The 26859-nt window shown below is 35.9% G+C and overlaps 1 protein-coding gene across 2 annotated transcripts in view; it reads left to right on the top strand.

Annotated features, from left to right (window-relative positions):
• EPC2 (enhancer of polycomb homolog 2) overlaps positions 1-26859 on the top strand; it is a 106900-nt gene that overhangs the window by 29792 nt on the left and 50249 nt on the right. For both annotated transcript variants that reach the window (XM_030852816.2, XM_060302463.2), the window contains exon 2: positions 12482-12641. In XM_030852816.2, coding sequence (XP_030708676.1) covers positions 12482-12641 — 160 coding nt within the window. The remainder of the gene's footprint in view (positions 1-12481; positions 12642-26859) is intronic.

Raw genomic sequence — 26859 nt, 5'->3', positions numbered from 1 at the left:
TTGTGTTTACGTCTGTGACCTTTTTTTTTTTTTAAACACAGATTCCTGGAATCTTCTCCCAGAGATCCTGGTTTAATAGGTCTGGGGTGGAGTCAAAGAATCTAGTTATTTGTTTTGTTTTTTATAATTTATTTATTTGGCTGTGGGAGGTGAATTCCTTAGTTGTGGCTTGCAGGCTCCTTAGTTGTAGCACGTGTGCTCCTTAGTTGCGGCCAGTGGGCTCCTTAGTTGTGGCATGAGAATTCTTAGTTGCAGCATGCATGTGGGATCTAGTTCCCTGACCAGGGATTGAACCCGGGCCCCCTGCATTGGGAGCTTAGAGTCTTAACCACTGCGCCACCAGAGAAGTCTCTGTGACCTATTTTTGAGTTAATTTTTGTGTATAGTTTGAGTTAGGAGTATAGGCTTATTTTTTTCCAAACTGACGTCCAATTTGTTGGCAAGACTATGCTTACCCCCGTTCAGTTCCCCCATTAATTGGCACCTTTGTCTAAAATTCATTATGTGTATGTATGTATGTGGGTCTATGTTTAGACTTCTTTTCCATTGCTTTATATGTACATTCTTATGCTGATAACACACTGTTTTGAATAATTTAGCTTTATATTTTGTAATGTAGCTTGTAATCAGATTGTATGTTCTTCAAATTTCTTTTCTTTCAAGATTATTTTGGTTATTTTGCCTTTCCATATGAATTTTAGAATCAACTTGTCCATTTCTGTAAAAAAAGAAAAAAAAAAGCCTTTTGGGGTTTTGATTGGGATTGTGTTGAGTGTCTAGATGAATTTTGGGGGAAATTTTACACAAGTAAATTTTTTGAACAGTATTGAACCTTCCAATTCATGAGCATACTACATCTCTCCATTTATGTTGATGTGCAAGTTTTACACATATTTTGTTAAACCTGTCTGTAAATATTTAGTGGTTTAACACTGTTGTAAATGGTAATTGCTTTTTATTTTTATTTTTTAGTTGGTAGTATACAGAGGTACAATTGAGTTATTAATATTGACTTGCAGTCTTGTTAAGTTCACTTTTTAGTTCTAGTAGCTCTGTTGAGATTCCCTAGGATTTTCTCCCTACATGATCATATTATGTGCAGTTTTACTTCTTTTTTTCCAGTCTGCCTGCCCTTATTTCTTTTTCTTTCCTCACTGCAGTGGCTAGAAACTCAGGGAAAATGAGGCCTAGAAGTGGTGAGAATAGACCTTTTTAGGCTTGTTTTTGCTCTTGGGGGAAAGAATTCAGTCTTTGACCATTAAGTATGATGGTCTGTAGGTTTTCCTTTGTGCTGCCTGCCCTTTATCAGATTGAGGACATCTTTTTCTTGCTTTCAGTGAATTTTTTCTTATGAATGGGTGTTGAAAAAAGATTTTGAATTGTCAAATTTTCTAATTTTTTTTTGCTTTTGTTCTCAAAAATTTCGCTACTATTAATACTGCACTTTAATTATATGTTTTAATAAAAATGAGAAACTTTTATCCTTGACAATGTGCTGTGGACTATTCTGAACACCTTATTAACTTATATAATCATCACAACAATCCTTTGAAGTGTATATGGTCTAAATTTTACAGATAAGCTTTAAATCATTATTTTCGAAAGGAATGTAAATTTCTTTCCCAATCCCCTTCATTGTAGACCTATGAATATTCATTTCTAATAAATGAGGTTTGTTTTTTCTCTTTGTGTTATAATTTGGGTTCTCTTCACACCGTCATTAATTTTGATTATTTTTAGAGCATGTGAAACATAAACAGGGTTTTAAAATTCAGAACTGTTAAAGGATATATGCTCAGAGAATTGTCACTCCCTCCTTATCCTTTCTACTCCATTCATAATACCCTATTCTTTGTGATTCTTAGCCAATTTATGATCAATTTTGTGAAAGTTTCATGAGTACTTGAGAAGAAGGGGGATTGTGTGTGAAGTTTGATAAATAACTATAAGTTCTACCTTATTAAGTTGCTTATTAGGTCCTTGCTTGTTATTTGTCCACTTGATTTGTCTTGTGCTGAGAGTGGTCTTTTTTAATATATATATAGATTTATTTTATTTAGTAAGTTAGTTAGTTTTCGACTGCGTTGGGTCTTCTGTGGCTGTGCGCGGGCTGTCTCTAGCTGCCGAGGGCTTCTCATTGTGGCGGCTTCTGTTGCAGAGCACAGGCTCCAGGCGCACAAGCTTCAGTAGTTGTGGCACATGGGCTTCAGTAGTTGTGGCTTGCGGGCTCTAGAGTGCAGGCTCAGTAGTGTGGCACACGGGCTTAGTTGCTCTGCGGCATGTGGGATCTTCCCGGACCAGGGCTCAAACCTGAGTCCCCTGCATTGGCAGGTGGATTCTTAACCACTGCGCCACCAGGGAAGCCCCCTGAGAGTGGTCTTTTAAAATTATTTTTAGTGTATCTTTGTCTGTCTTTGCATATCTGTAGCTTTTTCTTCATGAAATGATTATTTGATCATAAATTATTGTTGATATATAGATATTCATAAATGTGTATAGAAGTTCAAGATCTTTGTAATGAATTGTGGGTTTTGGGTCATGCTTAATGCTCTTTGGCTTGAATTCTACTTGTCTGATATTAGGATCTGCTCGTCTTTCTTACTGTATTCCATTACCTGATAAACTCTTCTGTTCCTTTTACTCTTTTTCACTCACTCTTTGTGGTGATGGTGGTGGTGGTGGGGTATTTCTTGCATAAAGCATATAGTTGAGTCTTTGGTTATGAGACAAGTTGAAAATCTTTTTGTTTTCATAGGTGAGATAAGTCCACTCACATTTATTGATATGACTGAACATGTTTGATCTCAACTCTTTCATAATATTTAATTGTTTTGTATTATGTTATATTGGCTAGTTTCTTTTTTTATTTTGCTCTCATCTTGTTTTCCTTCTCCCATTTTTAGTTGCATTATTTCTACTTTACTGTGCAGATGTTTGTACATTAGTGCTCCAGCCTTTCCCCCATCTTTGACATATATGTATATATGTGTGTGTGTGTGTGTGTGTAGTTTTGTTGAAGTTTTCCATTCATATCATGGTTGGATGAATCCAAGATGATGATGGGCTACACTAGTCATTTGTGGCTGGTGAGCATTTGAAATATGGCTAGTCTGAATTGAGATGTTCTATACGTGTAAAACACATGTGTTACATACAGGTTTTTAAGACTTGGTGTGGAAGAAAAAATATAAAATATCTGCATACCTTTTTATATTGATTACATGTTGAAATGATAATGTTTGGATATTTATATTGGCTTAAATAAGATATATTATTAAAATTAATTTCATCCTTTTTCTTTTTACTTTTTTTGGTGTGGCTACAAGAAAATTTAAATGTGTGGGTCACATTTGTGGCTTCCATTACATTTCTTCTGAACAGTACTATTCTAGTAGATTCCTCAAAAGTCCCCCACAGAATTCCCTGAGTACTTTGTATAGCCTTGATACTTAAAGGATAAGTTAGCTGGATGTAAAATCCTTGATTCATACTTTATGTTCATTGAGGTTTCTGAAAATGCTGCTCATTGATGCTTTGCTTTATGTTATTTTTAAAGTCTGATGTCATCTGATTCTTTTGGCCTTTTAAGTTATTATTATATGTTATTGTTACTATTATTGTTTGCTTCGAGGCTTTGAGGATTTTTTCATTATTTTTGAAACAAATATATGTCACAGTCTGTTGTTCTGGGTTACTTTTGCCAGGTACTTGATGAGCTTTTTTTATTGTGGTAAAAAATGCAGAGCCTAAAATTTAGTATCTTAATCATATTTAGGTGTACAGTAGTATTATACAACAGATATCTAGCACTTTTCTCATCTTGGAAAACTGAAGCTCTATACCCATTGAACAACGACTTCCGTTCTTCTCCTCCCCCAGCCCCTGGCAACCACCACTCTTTCTAAGAATTTGACTACTTTAGACCTCATATAAACAATGCAGTATTTGTCCTTTTGTGACTAGCTTATTTCACTTAGCATAATATTCTCAAGGTTCATGCATGTTGTAGCATGTGTCAGAATGTTCTTCCTTTTTAAGGCTAATATTCCATCATATGTACATACCACACTTTGTTTGGTATCCATTTATCTGTCAATAAACACTTGGGTTTCTTCTACCACTTGGCTATTGTATTATAAATAACACTGCAGTAAACATGGGTGTGCAAATATCTCTACAAGATCCTATTTTCAGTTCTTTTGGATATATTCCCAGAAATGTGATTACTGGATAATACGGTAGTTCTGTTTTCTAATATTAAGCCTTCTAGTCCATGAACACAGGACATCATTCATTTACTTATGTCTTTCTTAATTTCTTTAGGCAGTGTTTTGTGTTTTTCAGTGTACAAGCCTTTCACCTCCTTGTTTACGTTTATTCCTAAGTATTTTGTTCTTTTTGATGCTATTAAGATGGGATTGTTTTCTTAATTTCCATTACAGATTGTTCACTGTATAGAAATGCAACTGATTTTTGTGTGTTGATCTTCTGTCTTATAACTTTGTTGGATGCGTTTACTAGGTCTAACTTTTTTTTTTTTAATGTGTGAAATCTTTAGGGTTTTCTACATAAAAGGTTATGTCATTTGTGGGCAGAGATATTTTTACTTCTTCCTTTCCAATTTGGTGTTTCTTTTTCTTGATAATTGCTCTCCCTAGGAGTTCCAGTATTGTGTTGAATAGAAGTGGCAAAAGCAGGCATTCTTGCTTTGTTCCTGATCTTAAAGGAACAGCTTTCAATTTTCCACCATTGAGTATATTGTTAGCTGTGGGCTTTTCATATATGGCCTTTATTGTATTGAGATGATTTTGTTCTGTTCCTAGTTTGTTGAGTGTTTTTATCATGAAAGAGTGTTGAATTTTTTTCAGCATGTCAATTGAAATAATCATGTGGTTTTTGTCCTTCATTCTCTTATTATGGTGTATTACATTAACCAATTTTCATATGTTGAGCATTCTTGCATTGCAGAAATAAATCCCACTTGGTCATGATGTGTAATCATCTTCATGTGTTCAATTTGGTTTGCTAATATTTTGTTAAGGACTTTTGCATTGACATTTATCAGCAATATTGGTCTGTAGTTTGTTGTTTTGTATTTTTTGTTTTTTTACTTGTAGTATCCTTCTGCCTCCCCCCTTCCAGTTTTATTGAGATATAATTGATACATAACATTGTATTAAAGTGTACAACATAATGATTTGATATATGTATATGTTGTGAAATGATTACCACAATAAGTTTAGTTAACATCTATCACCTCATGTAGTTACTTTTCTTTTTTTCTTGTGAGTAGGACTTTTAAGGTATACTGTCCTGGCAACTTTCAAACATACAATACTGTATTAACTGTAGTCACGGTGCTGTACATTAAACCCCCAGGACTTATTAATCTTATAACTGGAATTTTGTACCTTGTGACCACCTTTACCCATTTCCCTATTCCCCACCCTCCTTGTAGTATCTTTCTCTGATTTTAGTATTAAGTTAATACTGGCCTCATAAAATGAGTTTGGAAGTTTTCCCTTCTCTTCAGTTTTTTTTTTTTTTTTTTAAGATTTTGAGAAGGATTGTAGATGAGTCTTTAAATGTTGGTGGAATTCTCTAGTGAAGCCATCTGTTGATGAGCTTTTCTTTGTTGAGAGGTGTTTGATTACTGATTGAATAGATTCAATATCCTTACTGTAGTTCACGGTTTTAATTTTTTCATGATTTAGTCTTGGTAAGCTGTATATTTCTAGAAATTTATGTGTTTCTTCTGAATTATCCAATTTGTTGTTATATAATTGTAGTAATCTCTTATGATCCCCACTGCACCCCCCCATCCCCCCGCCACCCTCGTGGCATCAGTTTTAATGTCTCTCCTTCAGTTCTGGTTTTTGGTATTTGAGTGTTTCTTAGTTCGTGTAGGTAAGGGTTTGTCAATTTTGTCGATCTTTTCAAAACAACTTTTAGTTTTGTTGGTGTTTTTAAATTTCTCTATTCTTAATTTCATTTATTTCTGGTCTAATCTTTATTATTTCCTTTCTTGTACTAACTTTGGGTTTTGTTTGTTCTGTTTTTCGTTCCTTGAGGTGTAAAGTTGGGTTGTTGATTTGAGATCTCTTTTAATGTAGGTAGAAATTTATTGCTATAAACTTCCCTCTTAGTATTGCTTTTGCTGCATCCCTTAAGTTTTGTTATGTTGTGTTTTCATCTTCATTTGTCTCTTTTCTAAATTCCTTTGTAATTTCTTTCTTGACCCATTCATTGTTCAAAAGTATGTTGTTCAGTTTCTACATATTTGTGAATTTTCCAGTTTTCCCTTTGTTCTTGATTTCTACTTTAATTCCATTGTGGTTGGAAAATATACTTGATGTAATTTCAGCCTTCTTAAATTTGATAAAACTTGTTTTGTGGCCTAACATGTGATCTGTCCTGGAGAATGTTCTGTGTGAGCTTGAGAAGAATGTGTACTCTGCTGCTGTATGAAGTGTTCTGTTTATGTCTGTTAGGTTCAGCTGGTCTTTGTGTTGTTGAAGCCCTATGTTTCCATATTGATATTCTTTCTGGTTGATGTATTCATTATTGAAAGTGGAGTATTGAAATTCCCCTGACTCAGTAATTTCATATGAACTCTTCTTGAGTTCACTAATTCTTTTTTCTGCTTAATTGATTCTGCTGTTGAACCCCTCTGGGTGGATTTTTTTTTTCCCCCCAATTCAGTTACTGTAATTTTCAGGTCCAGATTTTCCATTTGGTCTTTTTTGTTTTCTATGTCTTTCTTGATATTTGCATTTTGTTCATGCATCATTTTCCTTAATTTTCTTTAGTTGTCTATTTATGTTCTCTTAGTGCATTGAACTTTATTAAGATGATTATTTTAAACTTTTATTGTCAGAAAATTCACAGATCTCCATTTCTTTAGGGTCAGTTTCTGGAGATTTATTTTGTTCTTTTTTTTTTTTTTTTTGCGGTACACGGGCCTCTCACTGTTGTGGCCTCTGCCGTTGCGGAGCACAGGCTCCGGACGCACAGGCTCAGCAGCCATGGCTCACGGGCCTAGCCACTCCGCGGCATGTGGGATCTTCCCAGACCGGGGCACAAACCTGCATCCCCTGCGTCAGCAGGCGGACTCTCAACCACTGCGGCACCAGGGAAGCCCTATTTTGTTCTTTTGATTGACCCATTTTTTTTCCTGTTTTTTTCATGTGCCTTTAATTTTTGTTGTAATTTGTGCATTTGAAAAAGTAGCCACCACTCCCAGTCTTTATGAATTGGCTTCATACAGGGTAAGGCCCTTACCAGTCAACTCAGGTAGGGGGTCTGGAAGCCCCTCAAACCTTTTCTGGAGATACATCTTCTTTGGGCATCTGCACATAATTTCCCAGTTAAGAGAGGTTTACTTGTTTCTTTATCCGGATCTTGTTGTAATCTTTTGCTCCCTCTGGTGTTTGTCAGTGGTACTGCAAGTTTTCTGGTGTTGCAGCAAGACTCTAAGTTCTTTTTTGTTCTCCACAACCCCCAGGCATCCAAAGAATGCTGGTTCAGTCAGCCTTCTGAGTTACGTGAGACAGAAGATAGTCCCTTGGGCAACTTCCCAAAAAGCTGGAATGTTAGACACACGTTCCACTTTTCTCTTTCCCTCCCAAGGGAGAAGCTGTGAGCAGAATGTTTTCTCCTGATTGCTCCAAACAGTATCAGATCTTGTCTGGTTATGCAAGTTCTTGTGTGCCATTTTGCTCCCTGTTGGGCTTTTTTTGGATAAGTAGATTCATATCTTTTAACTTAAATACTAGTTCTGTTGCATTTTTTGTTCTTTCTTCAAGGACTCCAATTATATGAATGTCATTTGTTCTTTGCCTGTTTTTGTATCCTATCATTTTGTTTCTTACTCATTTTAGTTCTTTTTTCATCTTATTTTTATTCTCTTGATTATTTGACAGCCTTTATACAACACACTTATGTCTTTGAGTACATTTTGCATTGGGCTTCTAGTAATTTTAGTTTTCATCTCTGAGGTAATTGTCTTTTTCTTTCTTTCCTGAGTTCAGTCAACTCTTGCTATTTTTTTCCCCTGAGTTTTTTGCCCCCTTCTCTGATTTTAGTTTTTAAGTTCCTTATTCAGGTGACTTTTTTTTTTTTTCATATCCGTAAGTGTTTCTTTCAAGGATATTTAAGTTTGGGACATTCTTAAAGTTTTCTTCTCCACCTCCACTTTGGAGTAGAGAGAGTTCATTATTAGATGTATAGTTGAATCTCGTTTTTTGGGTTTTAATAATAGTACTAGACTTACTAGGTTTTCTTTTGTTCGTTTTTTGCAGATTTGGGGTGGTTCACAACATTCCTAGTTCAATGGTTCCCTTTTTTGTCTGTGTAGACTGTGTAGCATGATCTGCTTTTGAGGAGTAGGCAGAGAATAGCTTGTCTCGTTCTGGCTCTTTCTAGCTAGTGTTTCAAAATCCCCATCATTTGGTTTTCTGCAGGATAGGTGAGGTGGTCTCAGTTTTTATATTTTTCTTCTCTGCAAGGATTTGAAACTTCCTCTTTTGATTTTGATCTCCCAGAATTTTGCGGTATTCTGTTTTGTGCTGATGGCTCATTTCTAATTCAATTTGTTATAGTGGCTTTTTAAGTTTCTTAGTCCTTTACTAGTAAGTTTACTATTATAGTGAGGTAGAGTAGGTAAATGTAGTTATTCAGTCAGGTATCTTTAATTGGGAATTTTGGATGTAAATTTTTAAAACATCAACGAATAATGTTTGACTTTGTATGCAGCCTAACCCAATACATTCTGAAACCCTACAAATTGGGGCATGAGCTTGGCAAGATGGAAAAGAGACATACAAATAATGATTCAAATTTCAGTCCTGCTGATTTCCGTCATAGAAATCATAGAGTCTTAGTGTACTCATATCCAAAAGAAAAAATATTTCTACTCTGTCCCTGTAGGATTGTGCCTGATACTTATTATACATGACTAGAAGTCATTAATTATTTAGCGTCTTTTAGTTTGCGTTTAACGGCTTTTCATGTAATTTCATGTGTTACTAGGAAAAGTATAAAGTACAGGGAAAGTATAATATTTCTAGGGAAACACAAAACGTGTTTAGGTACAATATGGTAGGTTTCAAAAGGATATTTCAGAATGTCAAAGTAACCATGAGAAGTGGTTTTTGTGTATTTTGGTGGAGAGTCCTTTCATTTAGGATGTTAAACTTTTATAGCATTTTTCTTTTTTTTTTAGTTTATGGAAGAAATGTAGATTTACTATTTACTATAGAAAATTTCTGAAACTGCAAAAGGGGACAAAGAAGAAATACTTATAGCATTTTGTGGAGTGTTCTATTCTGTATTCTTCCAGGCTTTTTTCGTGTCAATAGAGGTCTAAATTATGTTGTTTTTTTCTACTACCTAAGAGTTCCATTTTATGGATATGACATAATAGATATACTAAGTCTGTATTTATTGCTATTTAGACTTTTTTTTTTTTTTTTGGTGCTATAAACAGTGCCATGATGAGCATTTTCATTTAGTCAGTGTTGCCCATTTCTTTGTTGCCTTTTGATGAATTCCATTAGTGGAGTTAGTGGGTCAAAGGCATGCTTTTTTAAAGGAAAGGAAATTAGGTAGTGCTTGGTTTTTAGTTATTTTTAAAAATTAGGTAACCTCACCAGTGTATGATGCAGCATGTAACAAGGAATCAGCATTACTCATGTCAACATCTTCCCCCAATAAAATGACAAATCAAAACCGGTACCTACTTTGAGCCTTTTGTATGTTTGCCACTGATTAGTCTGTAGATTAAAATGGGGGAGTGTCATGATCTGGCCTCAATTTCTGGCTGCATCTGTCATCTGTAGGCCGCATTAAGAAGGGAGTCATCCATGATCTGTTTTTAAGTTTTTTCATTTGTAAAATTAATGTTAAATCTTAATCTATTAAAGATGTATTTCAAAATTGGATAATACCTAAAAATGTTTTGTATTTAGGGCAAAGTCAAATATATATCAAAAGAATCTCTTCAAATAAAAAATGTACTCAGTTTCCTTTTTTTACCTGTGTCTGTAGATTATTAGCATTACAAGAACATGGTTTTTTATCTGGCAGACTTTTCTAATAAGGATGGAATAGTCAAGGAACACTGGAATCAGAGTCCTGAAATTTGGCTCTCTTATACATCATTCCTATTTGCTAAGAGCAAGTCACTTGTTTCCTGAGTCTCATTTACAAAATGAGATAATATCTACGCCTGTGTCCCCAGATTGTAAGGAGCTAATAGACATGTGATTGTGGGTGTACTTCGAGAGCTGTAAAACATATAAATGCAGGGTGGCATTGCATATTGCATCACTTTCTTTAACTAGGAGAGGTGAAATATCATGAAGGTAATAGGAAAGTATAGGCTTAAATAATGCTAGAGATTGCCAACCTCAGTCAAGGCCTGGCTTCCTAGTTTCTTGATGCTGTTTGTTTGCGTGTTTGATCCCATCACAACTTCTTAGACGACTCAAAAATTTGAGTACTAATAGATTTTAACTAAATCAATAGTAGTTTTTATATGGGGAAATTTACTTAGTGCTCCAACTTGGGATTCTACCCTATGAAGAAAAACATATTTCTTCCTTGCACTGAAGGTGAAGAAACTTTCAGATCTAAACCAGCACCCACCCTCATGTCCCTTTGTTCAATATTTGCCTTTTATTGAATGTCTCTGGGCTTTTGTCCATTTTGGATATTCTGTTTTCTCTGCCAGGGTTGTTTGCTTCTTTTCCTCTTTTGCCTTGCTAAAAATCCCTGTTGATCCTAAAACTCTTAATTTACACTTTACTTTCTTTGGACATCTTTATCCTCCCAAAACGAGTGGTTTGACTAATTGAAAAGAGATAACGCTTGTCAAGCTCAGATCGCATACTCAGGTATCTCTCTTTCACTACCTAAGTTCCTTAATGGCAAAGTCTGTCTCTCATTCACTCATAATTCTCAGGGACAGGAGTAGTATCTGGTGTCTGCCAGGTACTCAGAAATGTATTGAAAGGATGGCTGCTGATAAATAAATCTTAATTTATGCATTGCAGCATAGCCAGTACTCTCTCTCTTTTTTTTTAATTGGGATATAGTCGTTTTACAATGTTGTGTTAGTTTCTACCGCACAACAAAGTAAAGTAGCGTTCCCTGTGCTATATAGCAGGTTCTCATTAGTTATCTATTTTATACATGTTAGTTAGTGTATATATGTCAGTCGCAATCTCCCAATTCATCCCCCCCCTTCCCCCCTTGGTGTCCATACATTTGTTCTCTGCGCCTGTGCCTCTATTTCTGCCTTGCAGACAGGTTCATCTGTACCATTTTTCTAGATTCCACATATATGCATTAATATATTTGTTTTTCTCTTTCTGACTAACTTCACTCTGTTTGACAGTCCCTAGGTCCATCCACATCTCTACAAGTGACCCAATTTTGTCCCTTTTTAAGGCTGAGTAATATTCCATTGTATATATGTACCACATCTTCTTTATCCATTTGTCTGTCAATGGGCATTTAATTTGCTTCCATGACTGGGCTATTGTAAATAGTGCTGCAGTGAACATTGGGGTGCATGTGTCTTTTTGAGTTATGGTTTTCTCTGGGTATATGCCAGTACTCTTTTAGGTAAGGAAATAACAGAAGGCCTCTCTGATGACATGAGACTGAAGGAATTTCAGAAACAATCCATTTGGATATTTAGGAACCTTAAAGGAGAGGAGAAGTGTGGCTAGAATAAAGTTTGGGAGGAGAAAAGTAGGAAATAAGGTCAGAGAGGTATAAAGCCTTGTAAGCGTTGAGTGATTTTAACCTTTAATCTAAATATGAAGGGGATCCTTTGGGGAATGACATGACCTAATTTACTACCTTCCACAAGGTAAAGGTGCTTTGTTGGGAATGGTCCATAGTGGGTCAAGGGAGAAAGTGTCCATTAAGTGGTGGAGGTAATGAAAAGTTACTAGAATCTGGGTGTATTTTATAAGAACTTTTTGTTTCACCTTTGTTAAAAAATATTTCCTGCCGTGATAGTAATATATTCAGAATTTTGTACTGTTGAAGTTTCAGGTATATAAATGCAGAAGATACTTAAAATCTGTGATACAAATTCTTTTCCTGTTATTTGCATGTTTTTCTGTCATCTTGTTATTGGTGATAAACACCTCAATTAATTTAGCAAACCAGGGGATCGATTTTCTTGTAATGTTAAATTCTTGAGATGTTAAATTCTAGTTTGTGAATGTTTAATCTTTTTTGAAAAAATCCTACTTATTAAAATTGTAATCATCTAACATGGTATCAGTATGAGTACAAGTATTAAGGGAGAATGATAGCAATGTTTTCTGAAGGTCTGTGGCAAAGGAACTGTTTAGAATTGATTCTTAAAGCACTGTGCAATTATTGAACAGTAAATTGTAAATAGAATTTTGCATTGAATTGACATTATTAAAACAACTCATGTTGCCTACTTTACATTTTCCAGGAACATCATTTACAGCGAGCTATTTCAGCACAGCAAGTGTTCAGAGAAAAAAAAGAGAGCATGGTCATTCCAGTTCCTGAGGCAGAGAGCAATGTCAACTATTACAATCGCTTGTACAAAGGAGAGTTTAAACAGCCAAAGCAGTTCATTCATATTCAGCGTAAGTTTGTTAATTCATTGTTTTCTGTTTGTAATTTAAATTTATCAACCAGTGAAAAATCCTTTCTTTTTGCCCAAAGAGATTTTAATTTTTCAGTTTGTATGCACTGATTTATAGAAATGTTAAACGTGAAAGAATAAAATCCCTCTATGCTTACATCTCAACTTCAAGATCATTTGGAGTGTGAGTTGCATTTGGAACATTTGATAGTTATGTAGTACAGGATTTTCTATAGCACTTACACTTTATCATACAGCTAAAAGGTGGTAGATTACCATACCCAAATAAAAATTTATTTTTCAAGGCCTAGTGGCAATTATGCTGATTAGGGGCAAGTCTTCTAAAATTTTTAGAATTAGATCCTACACTTCTACCTTCATGTAGTTTCTATGGAATTCTAATTCTGCCTCCTTCGATCCTCTTATTTTTGTCCCCATCGTTACTATTTAAATGATCACCATCTTTTGCCTTAAAACTGTTTCACTGATCTCCTGACTGTTCTGTTTACTATCCACCATCTCCTATCTTTACCCTCTTCTAACCTATCTTCTCCACAGGTCCACTGGCACCAGAGTGGTCTTCTGATCAAATCATGATGTGGCTTAAAATCCTACTGTTGTTCTTTATTCTACAATAGGAATTTTCAGCTAATTTTGCAGACAGAATGCTGGTGTCTTGGTATCTTGTCTGGCTGTGTTTAAAAAAAAAACAACCTTTAGTAGTTTGTTAAAATAGAGATTCTAGGGCTGTGTCAGGCCTCCCTGTATGAGAATCTCTGGTATGCAGCCTGGTAATAAGTTTTTTTAAAAAGTTCTCCAGGTGATTCTGAAACGTCTCCAGATTCAAGGCTGGCTGTAAGATCTACTATTTTTCATCGATTCTAAGATGTGCCTTTGTCATATTTGAAATGAGATTACATCTTAAATTGCTTTTCTCGTGGATTAAAATCTGGTTTGTCTAAAGAGAATTTCTACTTGTTTTTGCCAGGCATCTGGGGACCAACCTGAGACCACCTTAAAGTCTTTACTTGTTTGTTTTGTTTTATTTGTTTGTTTTTGGACCACACTGGTAGCTTTAGTTTTATTTGTTTTTTTAGACCACACACGTAGGCTGTAGACCTGCTTGGAATTCAGTTCTCAGCGAGAGGTTTTTTCTCCCCTCCTTCCACCTAAGGGCAAGTTGAGAAATATAGTTTCATGCTGTTCCTTTCTACATGGCTGGTTTATTTCTTTATCTTATGCTGAGGCTGTTGCCCTTTGGTAGTATAGCTTTATGCAGGAGTATTCTATTAAATTTATTGATAGACCCCAATATAAAGCTTTTTTTTTTCTTTCTTGCAGTACATAAAGTAATGGTGCATCTTATATAGATTTGACAAAATTTAGTAATAGCCAGATTCTCTAATTCGAATACAAGGCCCTTTGTGATTTGTTACCTGCTACCCCTTTAACCTCATTTCCTGTTGCTCTTTCCCTCACTCTTTGCATCATAGGGAATAACTTAAAATTATCCACATTTGCCTTGTTGTTTCACATTTCACATTTCCTTGCATATGCTATTCAAGTCTTCTTTCCCTTTCTGTAGCTCATTTAAGACCTAACTCCCTTTTGAAGCTTACCCTGATTTCTCATTCTACCTCTCTTTGCTTATCTTAGTACCTTGTACATACCTCTAACAGAGGACTCAGCATACTTGATTGCAATTGTTTGTAGCCATTCTTTCTCTCCTTTTAGACTGTGAGCTCCTTGAGGGCAGGGACTATGTTTTATTTTCCCTTTGTATCTTTAGTGTTAAATGCATGGCTTATAGATGCTCAATAAATGGCATGTTTGTTGACTGGTTCAATTGTTTTTAAATGGCTTAAAAGCCCTTAGGTGTCAAAAGCATTTTCCAGAGACTTTTCCCCTAAGGATTCAAGAGAAATACACTTGCAAAAATTGTGTGATTTGTTTCCACTATGTCTTTGACTTTGAGTCCCTTTAGCATGTTGAATTTTCCTTGTCTTTGTATCAGGAATGAGATAGCTGTTCTTAATATGAATTTTAAGGATTTTTTAAGCCAACGTATCCCCTCCCCCCTTTTTTTGTATTTTAATAACAATGTAGCTGGACAATAGGACCATTTGTAAAAGCCATTGTAGGAAACTGGAACCAGAAACTGGATGTAACCCATCTGGGTGGGGCCCATTAGATACAATAAACATTAATCTGTGTTGTTTTTTTCATTTCATTTTATTCTATTGTTGTAATAAATGGAATAAAAATAATAGAAAATTATTTTAACTTTCATTTTTTCTCTTTTAGTCTGTCAGCATATATATATTTTATATAATATACTAAATTGTACTACACATACAGTTTTTTTCCTGCCTTTTCTACATATATTTTAAGTTCCTCAGGTTTTTGTAGTCTCCTGTTGTCATTTTCAATGTGTATATAATTTTCTATCAAATTTATATTCCATTATTTGCTTACCTCTATGCCTATTATTGACCTTAAGTTTATCTGTACTAAAATTTAAACTCGTTATTGTTGACTCTTTTTTTCAAGGAAGGCTTGATATAACTTCTTTCTAAGCCCTTGAATACAAGGAATTTCAGAAAATATTGCTCTGGATTTTTCTTTTTCTTTTAATGATAGATTTGAAAGAATCACCTCCCATTTCCCTGGCTAGAAAAGCATAGTTGCCACAGTAGGGCGGCTTAGCTCAGGCCCATCACATTGCTTGCCTGGGCTCTGGCAGACACCTTTGTATTGGTCTGCCAAAGTATTGTATTGTATTGCTCTGCTCTTGTCTTTGTACCTTCCAGTCATCCACACTGCCACTGTTGTGATTGGTACCCATTTAGAATTTTTCAAAGACTCACTGTTGCCTGTGGGATAAAATTTTAACATATTTGTATGGTGTTTAAGGCCCTCCTTTGTGCCTGTCCAGTCACAATTTGCTGTGTATTCTTCCACCATGACATCAGCCTCATTGAAATGAACTGTTGGAGGTCTGTTTCCTCCACTAGACTGTAAGTTCCTCAGGAACAGAAGCTGCATCTCATTCTCCATACATTCCTACACTACAGTCTCAGTACACCGCACCCCACCCCCCATTCCTCTAACCCTTCACACTTCCAGATACAATAATAATGAGCTCCTTTTAGATCTCTGACTTATCTCTTATTTTTTCATGCCTCCAGGGCTTTACATAGCCCTTTACTTCTCTTCTCCTCTTTTTAAAATACCACTTGTTCTTCAAGGCTCGTCTCCAGGACTACCTTTAGGAGCCTCTTCCTGACCCCTCTAAGCAGGGTTCTTGGCACTGTTTACCTCAAGCCCTCCTGTGTTGTGTGCATCGACCACCTGCAGTTGTGATTGTTTGCCCTCTGTTGCTTCACTAGTTCATAAGGCTCATTGAAAGGAGGGACTTCTTTTTTCCCTTTTAATTTTACTGCTTACTGTAGTACCTAGCATATGATTAGGTATGCAGTTAAATATTTGCCAAATAAATAAATCAGTGAATGAATGGTGAAGATATAAGCGTACACATCATGACTTTTTTGAGACATTGATCTCGTAGGACTCAAAATTATATACAGAATAAAATACAAGAATAAAATTATTGGTGTGTACAGTGAAATTGAGAGACCTGCTCTGTGGATCAGGTTAAAAATTGAGCTCACTTATTCACCAACAGTGTCATTTTAGGACAAAAATTATCTGCCAAGAAGGAGTTAGGAGTGGAATGACTCCAGTCTTGGTGTGGATGTGAGATAAACCTGCCTGTTCTTTCCTGTCCCTTTTGGTACCAGTTCGCCATAGTAACCCATATTGGTATTCTGGGGAACTTATTTAATCACAACACATTGTGGTGTTCTGACCAGGTCGAAAGCATCTTGGTGACCTATAGTCATTGATGACCCAAGATACTCAAACTGTTCCTCATTTAAGCTAATTCTACACATTGGTCAGTTGTGTGACATACAGAAAATGCTACTTCTGTTTTACTTACTGTTATAACAAATTTACTTTGGGTACCTCAACCCAGATGTTAAAATTCTTTCATTCCTTTTGGAGTTTAAGAACTTCATTAAATTCAAGATCCAAACCTTTTTTTTTTTTTAAGGAAATGACTGTTTACATAGCAATAAATTCTTTATTTTGAGCTCCCATTACCCCTTTTACTTAATATCATATTTTACAGTATCTCAGAATTTTAGAAAGTGAAAGAACTTAAGATATTGTTTCATAAGTATTCTGTAGTTAATTTATGTCCAGTTTTGAACTCAATTAAATGCTTCTTTGAAACAGGACTCCTTTGCTTGTTTTGAAATGAAGGTTCACTTCCCCTTCTCAGTGCATTACTCCTACACACACAAATCAGTAGAATGTCTCACCTGTTTCTTGGCTGAAAGAAAGAGTTCAGGAGAAGGAATTGGTGGGGTAGCACCCCTTGTTATCTGTCAGGCAGGGAGAGGAACCCACTCAAAGGAAACTGAATTCTGCTGTTTGTGTCTGCAGCCAACATCTTAAGCCCTGGGAAGGTGCCTGTCCATGCGTGTACACTGCTGTACACCTCAGTACACTTGAAACTGACTCCTCAGTTCAGTGAAGCTGACCGTTGTCAAGTCTACAATTGGAAAAGAAGAAAAATTCTGCTTATTTAGTGTAAGGTGGACGTATGTATTCTACTAGGTTTTCAGCAAGAGTGAGACAGATGATGATCTAACATCCAACTTTAATTTCATTATCCTTGGAATGTTATTTGCTGTTCTCCCTATTAAACAAAAATGATGATAACTGACCTTTTGCTTTGGCAGGGCAAATATGTTTTGATTGGAAGGAGTTGGAGAAGATACCAAATGAAGAGCATTGTTTTGTTTATACAGTAAAACTTTTTGGTGGAAAGGATGCATTCTAGGAACATCATTTCTTGTAAAAATGTCACTGGATATCTATTAAGAAATCAAATTGAGCAGAAATAACATCACACATTTAAATAAATACCAGAAAAGCCAGGCCACAAGTATAGGAGTGGATTGTATCAGATTTGTGGATAACACATTCCAGGTGAAGCTAGATTCCAGGTTGAGGTGGTTAGAGGAGTGATATCAGGGGCAGTGAGCAAGGTCAGGCCCTGAGGGCAACCTGCATTCAGGTTAGCTGGCTTTAAGGGTCTTCCTCTCTTCTCAAGATTGTGCTGAGCCTCCTATCCTTGGATAAAGCTGTGAGTGTGGGCAGTAGTGCTAAAATGGTAGAGCAGTATCTGGGTAACTACTAATCCAGGAAAGGATGAGGAGCCCTAAAACTTAGAAAATTACATATTAAGTCATTCCAGGTATTTGGGAAAATGAAATAATCATTTGACAGTCTGGGATAGAGAAGTGAAAGAGAAGTCTGAGTACAAGGAGCATGCCCCTTGGGCCTATATGCATTTACTTATGTCCACTATTTTTAAAAAATTACCAAGGGCATTTTTCACAGAACTAGAACAATACTTTTAAAATGTGTGTGGAAACAGAAAAGACCCTGAATAGCCAAAACAATCTTGAGAAAGAAGAACAGAGCCAGAGGAATCATGCTCCCTGACTTCAGACTATACTACAAAGCTACAGTAATCAAAACAGTATGGTACTGGCACAAAAACAGACACGTAGATCAATGAAACAGGATAGAGAGCCCAGAAATAAACCCACTTGCTTATGGTCAATTAATCTACAACAAAAGAGGCAACAATATACAATAGAGAAAAGACAATCTCTTCAATAAGAGATTCAATAAGTTTGGAAAACTGGACAGCTACTTGTAAAAGAATGAAATTAGAACATTCTCTAACACCATATGCAAAAATAAACTAAGAATGGATTAAATGTAAGACTGGATACTATAAAACTCCTAGAGGAAAAAATAGGCAGAACACTCTGACATAAATTGCAGCCATATTTTTTTGGATGTGCCTCCTAAAGTAAAGGAAATAAAAGCAAAAATAAACAAATGGGACCTAATTAGACTTAAAAGCTTTTGTGCAAGAAAGGAAACTACTGACAAGATGAAAAGACAATGTACGGAATGGCAGAAAATATTTGCAAATGATATCAATAAGGGATTAATATCCAAATATATAAACAGCGCATACAACTCAACATCAAAAACACAACCTGATTTATAAATGGGTAGAAGGGGACTTCCCTGGTGGTCCAGTGGTTAAGACTCAGCACTCCAATGCAGGGGGCGCGTGTTCAGTCCCTGGCAGGGAAACTAAGATCCCACGTGCTGCCTGGCATGGCCAGAAAAACGAGGGGGGGCGGGCAGAAGAACTGAATAGACATTTTTCCAAAGAGGACATGCAGATGAGCAACAGGCACATGAAAAGATGATCAGCATCACTAATCATCATGGAAATGCAAATCAAAACCACAATGAGGTGTCACCTCACACCTGTCAGAATGGCTGTCATCAAAAAGAAAAAAAATAACAAACGTTGGTGAGGATGTAGAGAAAAGGGAACCCTCATACACTGTTGGTGGGAATGTAAATTGGTGCAGCCACTGCAGAGAACAGTATGGAGGTTTCTTAAAAAGCTAAAAATAGAACTACCATACGACCCAGCAGTACCAATCCTGGGTGTATATCTGAAAAAAACAAGAACACTAATTTGAAAAGATACATGCACCTCAATGTTCATAGCAGCATTGTTTACAGTTGCCAAGATACGGAAGCAATCTAAGTGTCCGTAAACAGATGAATGGATAAAGAAGATGTGGTATATATACACAATGAAATCCTGCTCCCAAGCATGCTCCCAAGACCTTGTAATTAAGGGAGCCAGAATTTGAACCAGGCAGTCAGATTCCAGAATCCATGCTTTTTTTTCTTCTAGTTTTATTGAGATATAGCTGACATACAGGACTGTGTAAGTTTAAGGTGTACAGCATAATGATTTGCCTTACACATATTTTGAAATGATTACCAGAATAAATTTAGTTAACATCCTTCACTTCATATACAGAAAAAGAAAAAAGAATAAAAATATTTTTCCCCCTGTGATGTGAACTCTTAGGATTTACTCTCTTAACAGCTTTCATATGTAACATAGAGCCATGTTAACTATAGTCGTCATGTTGTACATTACATCCCCAGAACTTACTTATCTCATAACTGGAAGTTTGTACCTTTTGACCACCTTCATCCAGTTATCCCTCCCCCAGCCTCCCACCTCTGGTAATCACAAGTCTGATCTCTCTTTCTATGAGTTTGGGATGGGGGGTTGGAAATTTTTTTTTTTATATCTACTTCTAAGTGAGATCATACAGTATTTGCTACCTTTCTCTGTCTGACTCAATTCACTTAGCATAATGCCCTCAAGGTCCATCCATAATGCCCGTAAATGGGCAGGATTTCCTGCTTTTTAATGGCTGAATAATATTCCATTGTACCACAACTTTAGTTTGTTGATGGGCACTTAGGTTGTTTCTATGTCTTGGCTATTGTAAATAAGGCTGATGCAGACATGGGGGTGCATATATCTCTTCAACACAGTGTTTTCATTTCCTTTGGCTTATTCCCAGAAGTGGGGTGGCTGAGTCATATTGTAGTTCTATTTTTAACTTTTTGAGGAACCTCCATACTGTTTTCCATAGTGGTTGTATCAATTTGCATTCCTACTGACAGTGCACAAAGGGTTCCCTTTTCTCCACATACTTACCAGCATTTGTTATCTCTTGTCTTTCTGGTGCTGGTCATTCTAACAGGCATGCGGTAATATCTTGTGATTGTGATTTGCGTTTCCCTAATAATTAGTGAGGCCAAGCATCTTTCCATGTACCTGTTAGCCATTCATGTATCTTCGTTGGACAAATGCCTGTTCAGGTCCTTTACATAGTTTTAAGTGGATTAATAGGGTTTTTTTTAAACATTTTTAGATTTACAAAAGATTGAGCAGATAGTACAGCAAATTCCCATATACTACCTCCTACACATACACACACACACACACACACACACACACACACACACAAAATTTCCACAATTATTATCTTGCATTAGTGTGGTACATTTGTTACAGTTAATGTAGTCAGTACCTTATTAACTAAAATCCATTCTCTTTGGTGTTTGTGTTGTACAGTTTTATGGATTTTTAAAAATCCATGTCATAGATCCACCATTACATTACCTTATAGAATAGTTGAATTACGATAAAAACTCCCTGTATTTTCACCTATTCATTCCTTCAAATCCCTGGCAACCACTGATCTTTTTGCTCTCTCTGTAGTTTTGCCTTTTCCAAAATGTAATATAGGTGAAATTATACAGTACATAGGCTTTTCAGACTAGCTTCCTTAACTTACCAGTTTGCATTTAAGATTCTTCTAATTTTTTTTGGCTTGATAGTTTTTTTTTTTAATCATTGAATAATATTCCATTGTATGGATAATTCAGAGTTTGTTTATTCATTTACCTATTGAAGGACACCTTGGTTGCTTCCAATTTTTGGCAGCTATGAAAAATGTACTCTAAGTAATAGCATGTTTTTATGTGGACGTAAGTTTTTAATCTCTTTTGGGTAAATACCTAGGAGTGCAATTGTTGGTTTGTACAGTAAGGCAGTGTTTAGCTTTGTAAGAAACTGCCAAACTGACTTCCAAAGTGGCTATTCCATTTTGCACATCTACCAGCAGTGAACGAGAGCTCATGTTGCTCTGTATCCTCATCAACTTTTGGTATTGTCAATTTTAGAATTTTAGCTATTCTAATAGGTATGTAATGGTATCTCATTATTTTGACTTGTAATTCCCTAATAACCTAGGATGTTGAGTACCTTTTCGTATCATTATTTGCAGTTTGTATATCTTCCTTGGTGAGGTGTCTGTTGGATCTTTTACCCATTTTTTAATTGGGATCTTTGTTTTCTTACTGTTGAATTTTAAGTGTTCTGTGTATATTTTGGAGTCCTTTATCAGATATGAGTTTTTAAAATATTTTCTCCCAGTCTGTGGTTTTCTTTTCATTCTTTTAATAGTGTCCTTCATAGAGGAGAAGTTCTTAATTTTAAAGAGGTCTAACTTAATTTTTTTCTTTCATGGATCTTGCTTTTGGTGGTATTTCTGAAATTGCATCACCAAACATAAGAGCATCTAGATTTTCTCCTATGTTAACTTTCTAGTAGATTTATAGGTCTGTTTTACATTTAGGTCTGTGATTCATTTTGAGTTAATTTTTGTGAAGGGTGTAAGGTCTGTGCCTAGATTCATCTTTTTTAATATGGATGTCCAGTTGTCCCAGCACTGTTTGTTGAAAAGACTATTCTTTTTCCATTGAATTTGTCTTTGCTCCTTTGTCAAAGATGAGTTGAGTGTATTTGTATGGGGCTATTTCTGGACCCTCTGTTCTCTTCCACTGATCTTTTTGTCTATTTTTTGGTCAATAGCACACTGTCTGAATTACTGTAGCTTCATAGTAAGTCTTGAAGTCAGTCCTCTAACGTTATTCTTCTTCAGTATTCTGTTGACTATTCTGGATTTTTTTGATTCTTCATATAAACTTGAGAATCACTTTGTCAGTACTGATTGATACACAAAATGACTTGCTGGGATTTCGATTGAGATTGCATTGAATCTTTAGATCAAGTTGGGAAAAGCTGATGTGTTAACCAAATTGAGTCTTCCTACCCATAAACATGACTGTCTTTCCATTTATTTAATTCTTTGATATGTTTCACCAGAGTTTTGTTGTTTTCCTCATATAGAACTTTTACGTATTTTGTTAGATTTGTACCTTAATGTTTCATTTTTTTGGATGCTAATGTAAATGGTTTTGTGTTTTTAGTTTCAAATTCCACTTTCTCATTGCAGTATATAGGAAAGTGTTTGACTTTTGTATATTAACCTTGTATTCTGCAACCTTGCTATAATCACTTAGTTCCAGGAGTTTTGGGTCAGTTCTTTAATAGAATGTATATACATATGTACATAGACAAGCTTATCATCTGTGAACAAAGACAGTTTAATTTCTCCCTTCCCAGTCTTTATAGCTTTCGTTTCCTTTTTTTTTTTTTGTCTTACTGCGTTAGCTGGGACTTCTGGTACAACGTTGAAAAGCAGTGGTGAGAGGGGACATCCTTGCATTGTTTCTGATATTGGTAGGAAAGCTCTTAGTTTCACACCACTAAGTATGATGTTTGCTGTAAGTTTTTTGTAGATGTTGTTTATCAAGTTGAGGAAATTTCCCTCTATTCCTAGTTTGCTGTCAGTTTTTATCATGAATGGATGTTGGATTTTGTTAAATGCTTTTTCTGCACTATTTCTGCATCAGTAATCTAATCTTCCACCTGTGGGAACTGTAAAAGGAAGAGCAAATTAAATCCAAAGTAAACAGAAGAAAAGAAATAGGATAAGAAATAGAGCAGAAATCTACTGATACCAATAGAGTTTTGGTTTTTGGTTTGACCAGAAACCAAAATAGAGCAAAAATAATTATATCTATTGATATAATTTTGATTTTTTTCTTTGTTGATGTGGTGGATTACATTCATTGATTTTTTTTTTCCCCAGCTTTGCAGGGAAAAAAGGTATTTATCACAGGTACTGTGATAAATCTCACTTGGTCATGGAGTATAACTCTTTTTATACATTTTTAGATTCTATTTTATTGAGGATTTTTGCTTCTATGTTCGTGAGAGATATTGGTCTGTAGTTTTCTTGTAATGTCTTTATCTGATTTTGGTATTAGGGTAATGCTGGCCTCATAGAATGAGTTAGGAAGAATTCCCTCTGCTTCTATCTTCTGAAAGACATTGTAGAGTATTGATACAATTTCTTCTTTAAATGTTAGGTAAAATTCACCAGTGAGCCCATCTGTGCCTGGTACTTTCAGTTTTGGAAGATTATTAATTATTGATTCAATTTCTTTAATAGAGACAGGTCTATTCAGATTGTATATTTTTTCTTGTGTGAGTTTTGGCAGATTGTGCCTTTCAAGGAATTAGTCCATTTCATAAAGGTTATCAAATTGTGGGCATAGAATTGTTCACAGTATTCTTTGACCATCCTTTTAATGTCCATGGATTCGGTAGTGATGCTCCCTATTTTTAAATTTCTGATATTAGTAATTATGTTCTGTCTCGTTTTTTCTGAGTTAGCTTGGCTAGAGCCTTATTGATTTTACTGATCTTTTCCAAAAACCAGTTTTTGGTTTTGTTGATATTTTTCTCTATTGATTTCACTGATTTTTGCTCTATTTCTTACTCTATTTCTTTTCTTCTGCTTACTTTGGATTTAATTTGCTCTTTCTTTTCCAGTTCCCACAGGTGGAAGATTAGATTATTGATTTTAGATCTTTCTTCTTTTCTAATATATGCATTCAATGCTTAAATTTTCTTCTAAGCACTGCTTTTTTACATCCCACAAATTTTGATGAGTTACATTTTCATTTAGTTAAAAGTATTTTAAAATTTCTCTTGATATTTCATCTTTGACCATATTTATAAGTGTATTGTTTAATATCTTAGTATTTTGGGATTTTCCAGCTATGCTTCTCTTATTGATTGCTAGTTTAATTCCATTGTGATGTGAGAGCAGATATTGTATGATTTTTATTCTTTTAAATTTATTAAGGTGTTTTTTTATGTCCCAGGATGTGGTATCTTGGTCTGTGAGCTTGAAAAGAATGTGTAGTCTGTGTTGTTGGATGATGTGGTCTATGGATGTCTATTATATCCATAATATGATTGATAGTGGTGTTGAGTTCAGCAATGTCCTTACTTCCACGTTATTTTTGTTTTTTTGTTTTTTTTTTGCGGTGCGCGGGCCTCTCACTGTTGTGGCCTCTCCCGTTGCGGAGCACAGGCTCCGGACGCGCAGGCTCAGCGGCCATGGCTCACGGGCCTAGCCGCTCCACGGCATGTGGGATCTTCCCGGACTGGGGCACGAACCCGTGTCCCCTGCATCGGCAGGCGAACTCTCAACCACTGCGCCACCAGGGAAGCCCAAGTGTGTGTTTCTTAAAAACACATTCTTTTACATAACCAAAGCACAGTTATCAAAATCAGTAATTGCCGCTGCAGTTACCTAATCTGTTCACCTCATTTGTATTTTAATAATTGCCCCATTAATATTCTTAATAGTGAAGGAAAACTTCAGATGATATGTTGCATCCAGCCATCACATGATGGCTTTGGGCTATTCCTAAATCTTTTTGTGCGTCATGCCACTGACATTTTTGAGTACAGGCCATTTATTTTGTACAGTGTTCCTCAATTTGGGTTTGCCTGTTTTCCTGGGATTTGATTCAGGTTAAAATGGGTGTTTTTGTTCTGTTTTTTAAATATTTATTTGGCTGCTCTAGGATCTTTGGTGCAGCGTGCGGTATCTTCATTGCGGTGTGCGGGATCTTTAGTTGCGGCATGTGGCCTCTTAGTTGCAGCATGCGAGATCCCTGACCAGGGATCGAACCCAGGCCCCCTGCGTAGGGAGCTCAGAGTCTTAACTGCTGGACCACCAGGGAAGTCCCTAAAATGGGGTTTCTGTTGTTGTTTTGTTGTGGTAAAAAACACATAACAAATTTTCTCTATTAACACTTTTTAAGTATACATTACAGTATTGTTAACTATGTACACATCATTGTACAACAGATCTCTAGAATTTATTTTAATTTATTTATTTTATTTATTCATTTTTGGCTGTGTTGGGTCTTTGTTGCTGCGTGCGGGCTTTCTCTAGTTGCAGCGAGCAGGGACTACTCTTTGTTGCAGTGCGCAGGCTTCTCATTGCGGTGGCTTCTCTTGTTGCGAAGCACTGGCTCTAGGCATGCGGGCTTCAGCAGTTGTGGCATGCAGGCTCAGTAGTTGTGGCTCACGGGCTCCAGAATGCAGGCTCAGTAGTTGTGGCACATGGGTTTAGTTGCTCCATGGCATGTGGGATCTTCCTGGACCAGGGCTCGAACCCGTGAGCCCTGCATTGGGGGGCGGATTCCTAACCACTGCACCACCAGGGAAGTTCTAGAATTTTTTATTTTGTATAACTGAAACTAAACAATTCCCTGTTAACACCCTCCCCACAGTACCTGACAACCACCGTTCTATTTTTGTATCTGTGAATTTGTCTACTTTAAGTGGAATCCTGTGGTATTTGTCTTTTTGTGACTGGCTTATTTCACTTAGCATAATGTCCTTGAAGTTCATCCATGTTGTAGCATATGACAAGATTTCCTTCTTTTTTAAGGTTGAATGATATTCCATTGTATATATATACCACATTTAGTTTATCCATTCATCTGTTGATGGACATTTTGGTTGCTTCCATATCTTGGCAGTTGTAAATAACATTGCAGTGAACATGGGTGTTCACATATCTCTTTGAGATCCTATTTTCAGTTCTTTTGGATATATGCACAGAAGTGTGATTGCTGGATCACATGATAATTCTACTTTTAATATTTGAGGAAACTTCATATTTTTTCCACAGTGGCAGCACCTATTTTATCATCCTACCAACAATGCACGGGGTTCCAATTTCTCCACTTTCACCCCAAGTGTAATTTTATGTGTTGTGTTTTATTTTAGAAGTGGCCATCCTAATGAGGGTGAGATGACATCTCATTGTAGCCTTGTGTTTCCCTAATGTTTTGTGATGTTTAGCATCTTTTCATATGCTTGTTGGCTATTTGTATATCTTCTTTGGCAAATTGTCTATTCATATCCTTTAAATCGGTTATTTGGTATTTTGTTCTTGAGTTGTAGGAGTTCTTTATATATTCTTACATAAAGATATATGTTATACCCTTATCAGATATATGTTTTGTAAATATTTTCTTCCACTCCATATTTTCACTCTTTAGATTGTTTCCTTTGCTGTGCAGAAGTTTTTAAGTTTGATGCAGTCCCATTTGTCTATTTTTGCTTTTGTAGCTTGTGCTATTGTTGTCATACTCAAGTAATCATAGGCAAATCCAGTGTCACGAAGTTTTCTGCCTTTGTTTTCTTCTAGGAGTTTCAAGTTGGTATTTGTATATGATGTAAGAAAAGTGTCCATCTTCATATTTTGCATGTGGATTTCCAGTTTTCCCAACACCATTTGTTGAAGAGACTATCCTTTCTCCATTGTTTAGCCTTGGCACCCTTTTTGATCATTTGGTCATATACATAATGGTTTATTTCTTTGCTGTCTGTTCCATTGGTCTGTATGTCTGTCTTTATGGCAGCCACACCGATTTGATTATTGTGTCATTGCAGTATG

The sequence above is a fragment of the Globicephala melas genome, chromosome 7 (genome assembly GCF_963455315.2).
Source record: "Globicephala melas chromosome 7, mGloMel1.2, whole genome shotgun sequence".
In the NCBI taxonomy this organism is placed as follows: domain Eukaryota; kingdom Metazoa; phylum Chordata; class Mammalia; order Artiodactyla; family Delphinidae; genus Globicephala; species Globicephala melas.
This window is presented reverse-complemented; position numbering and strand designations above follow the sequence as displayed.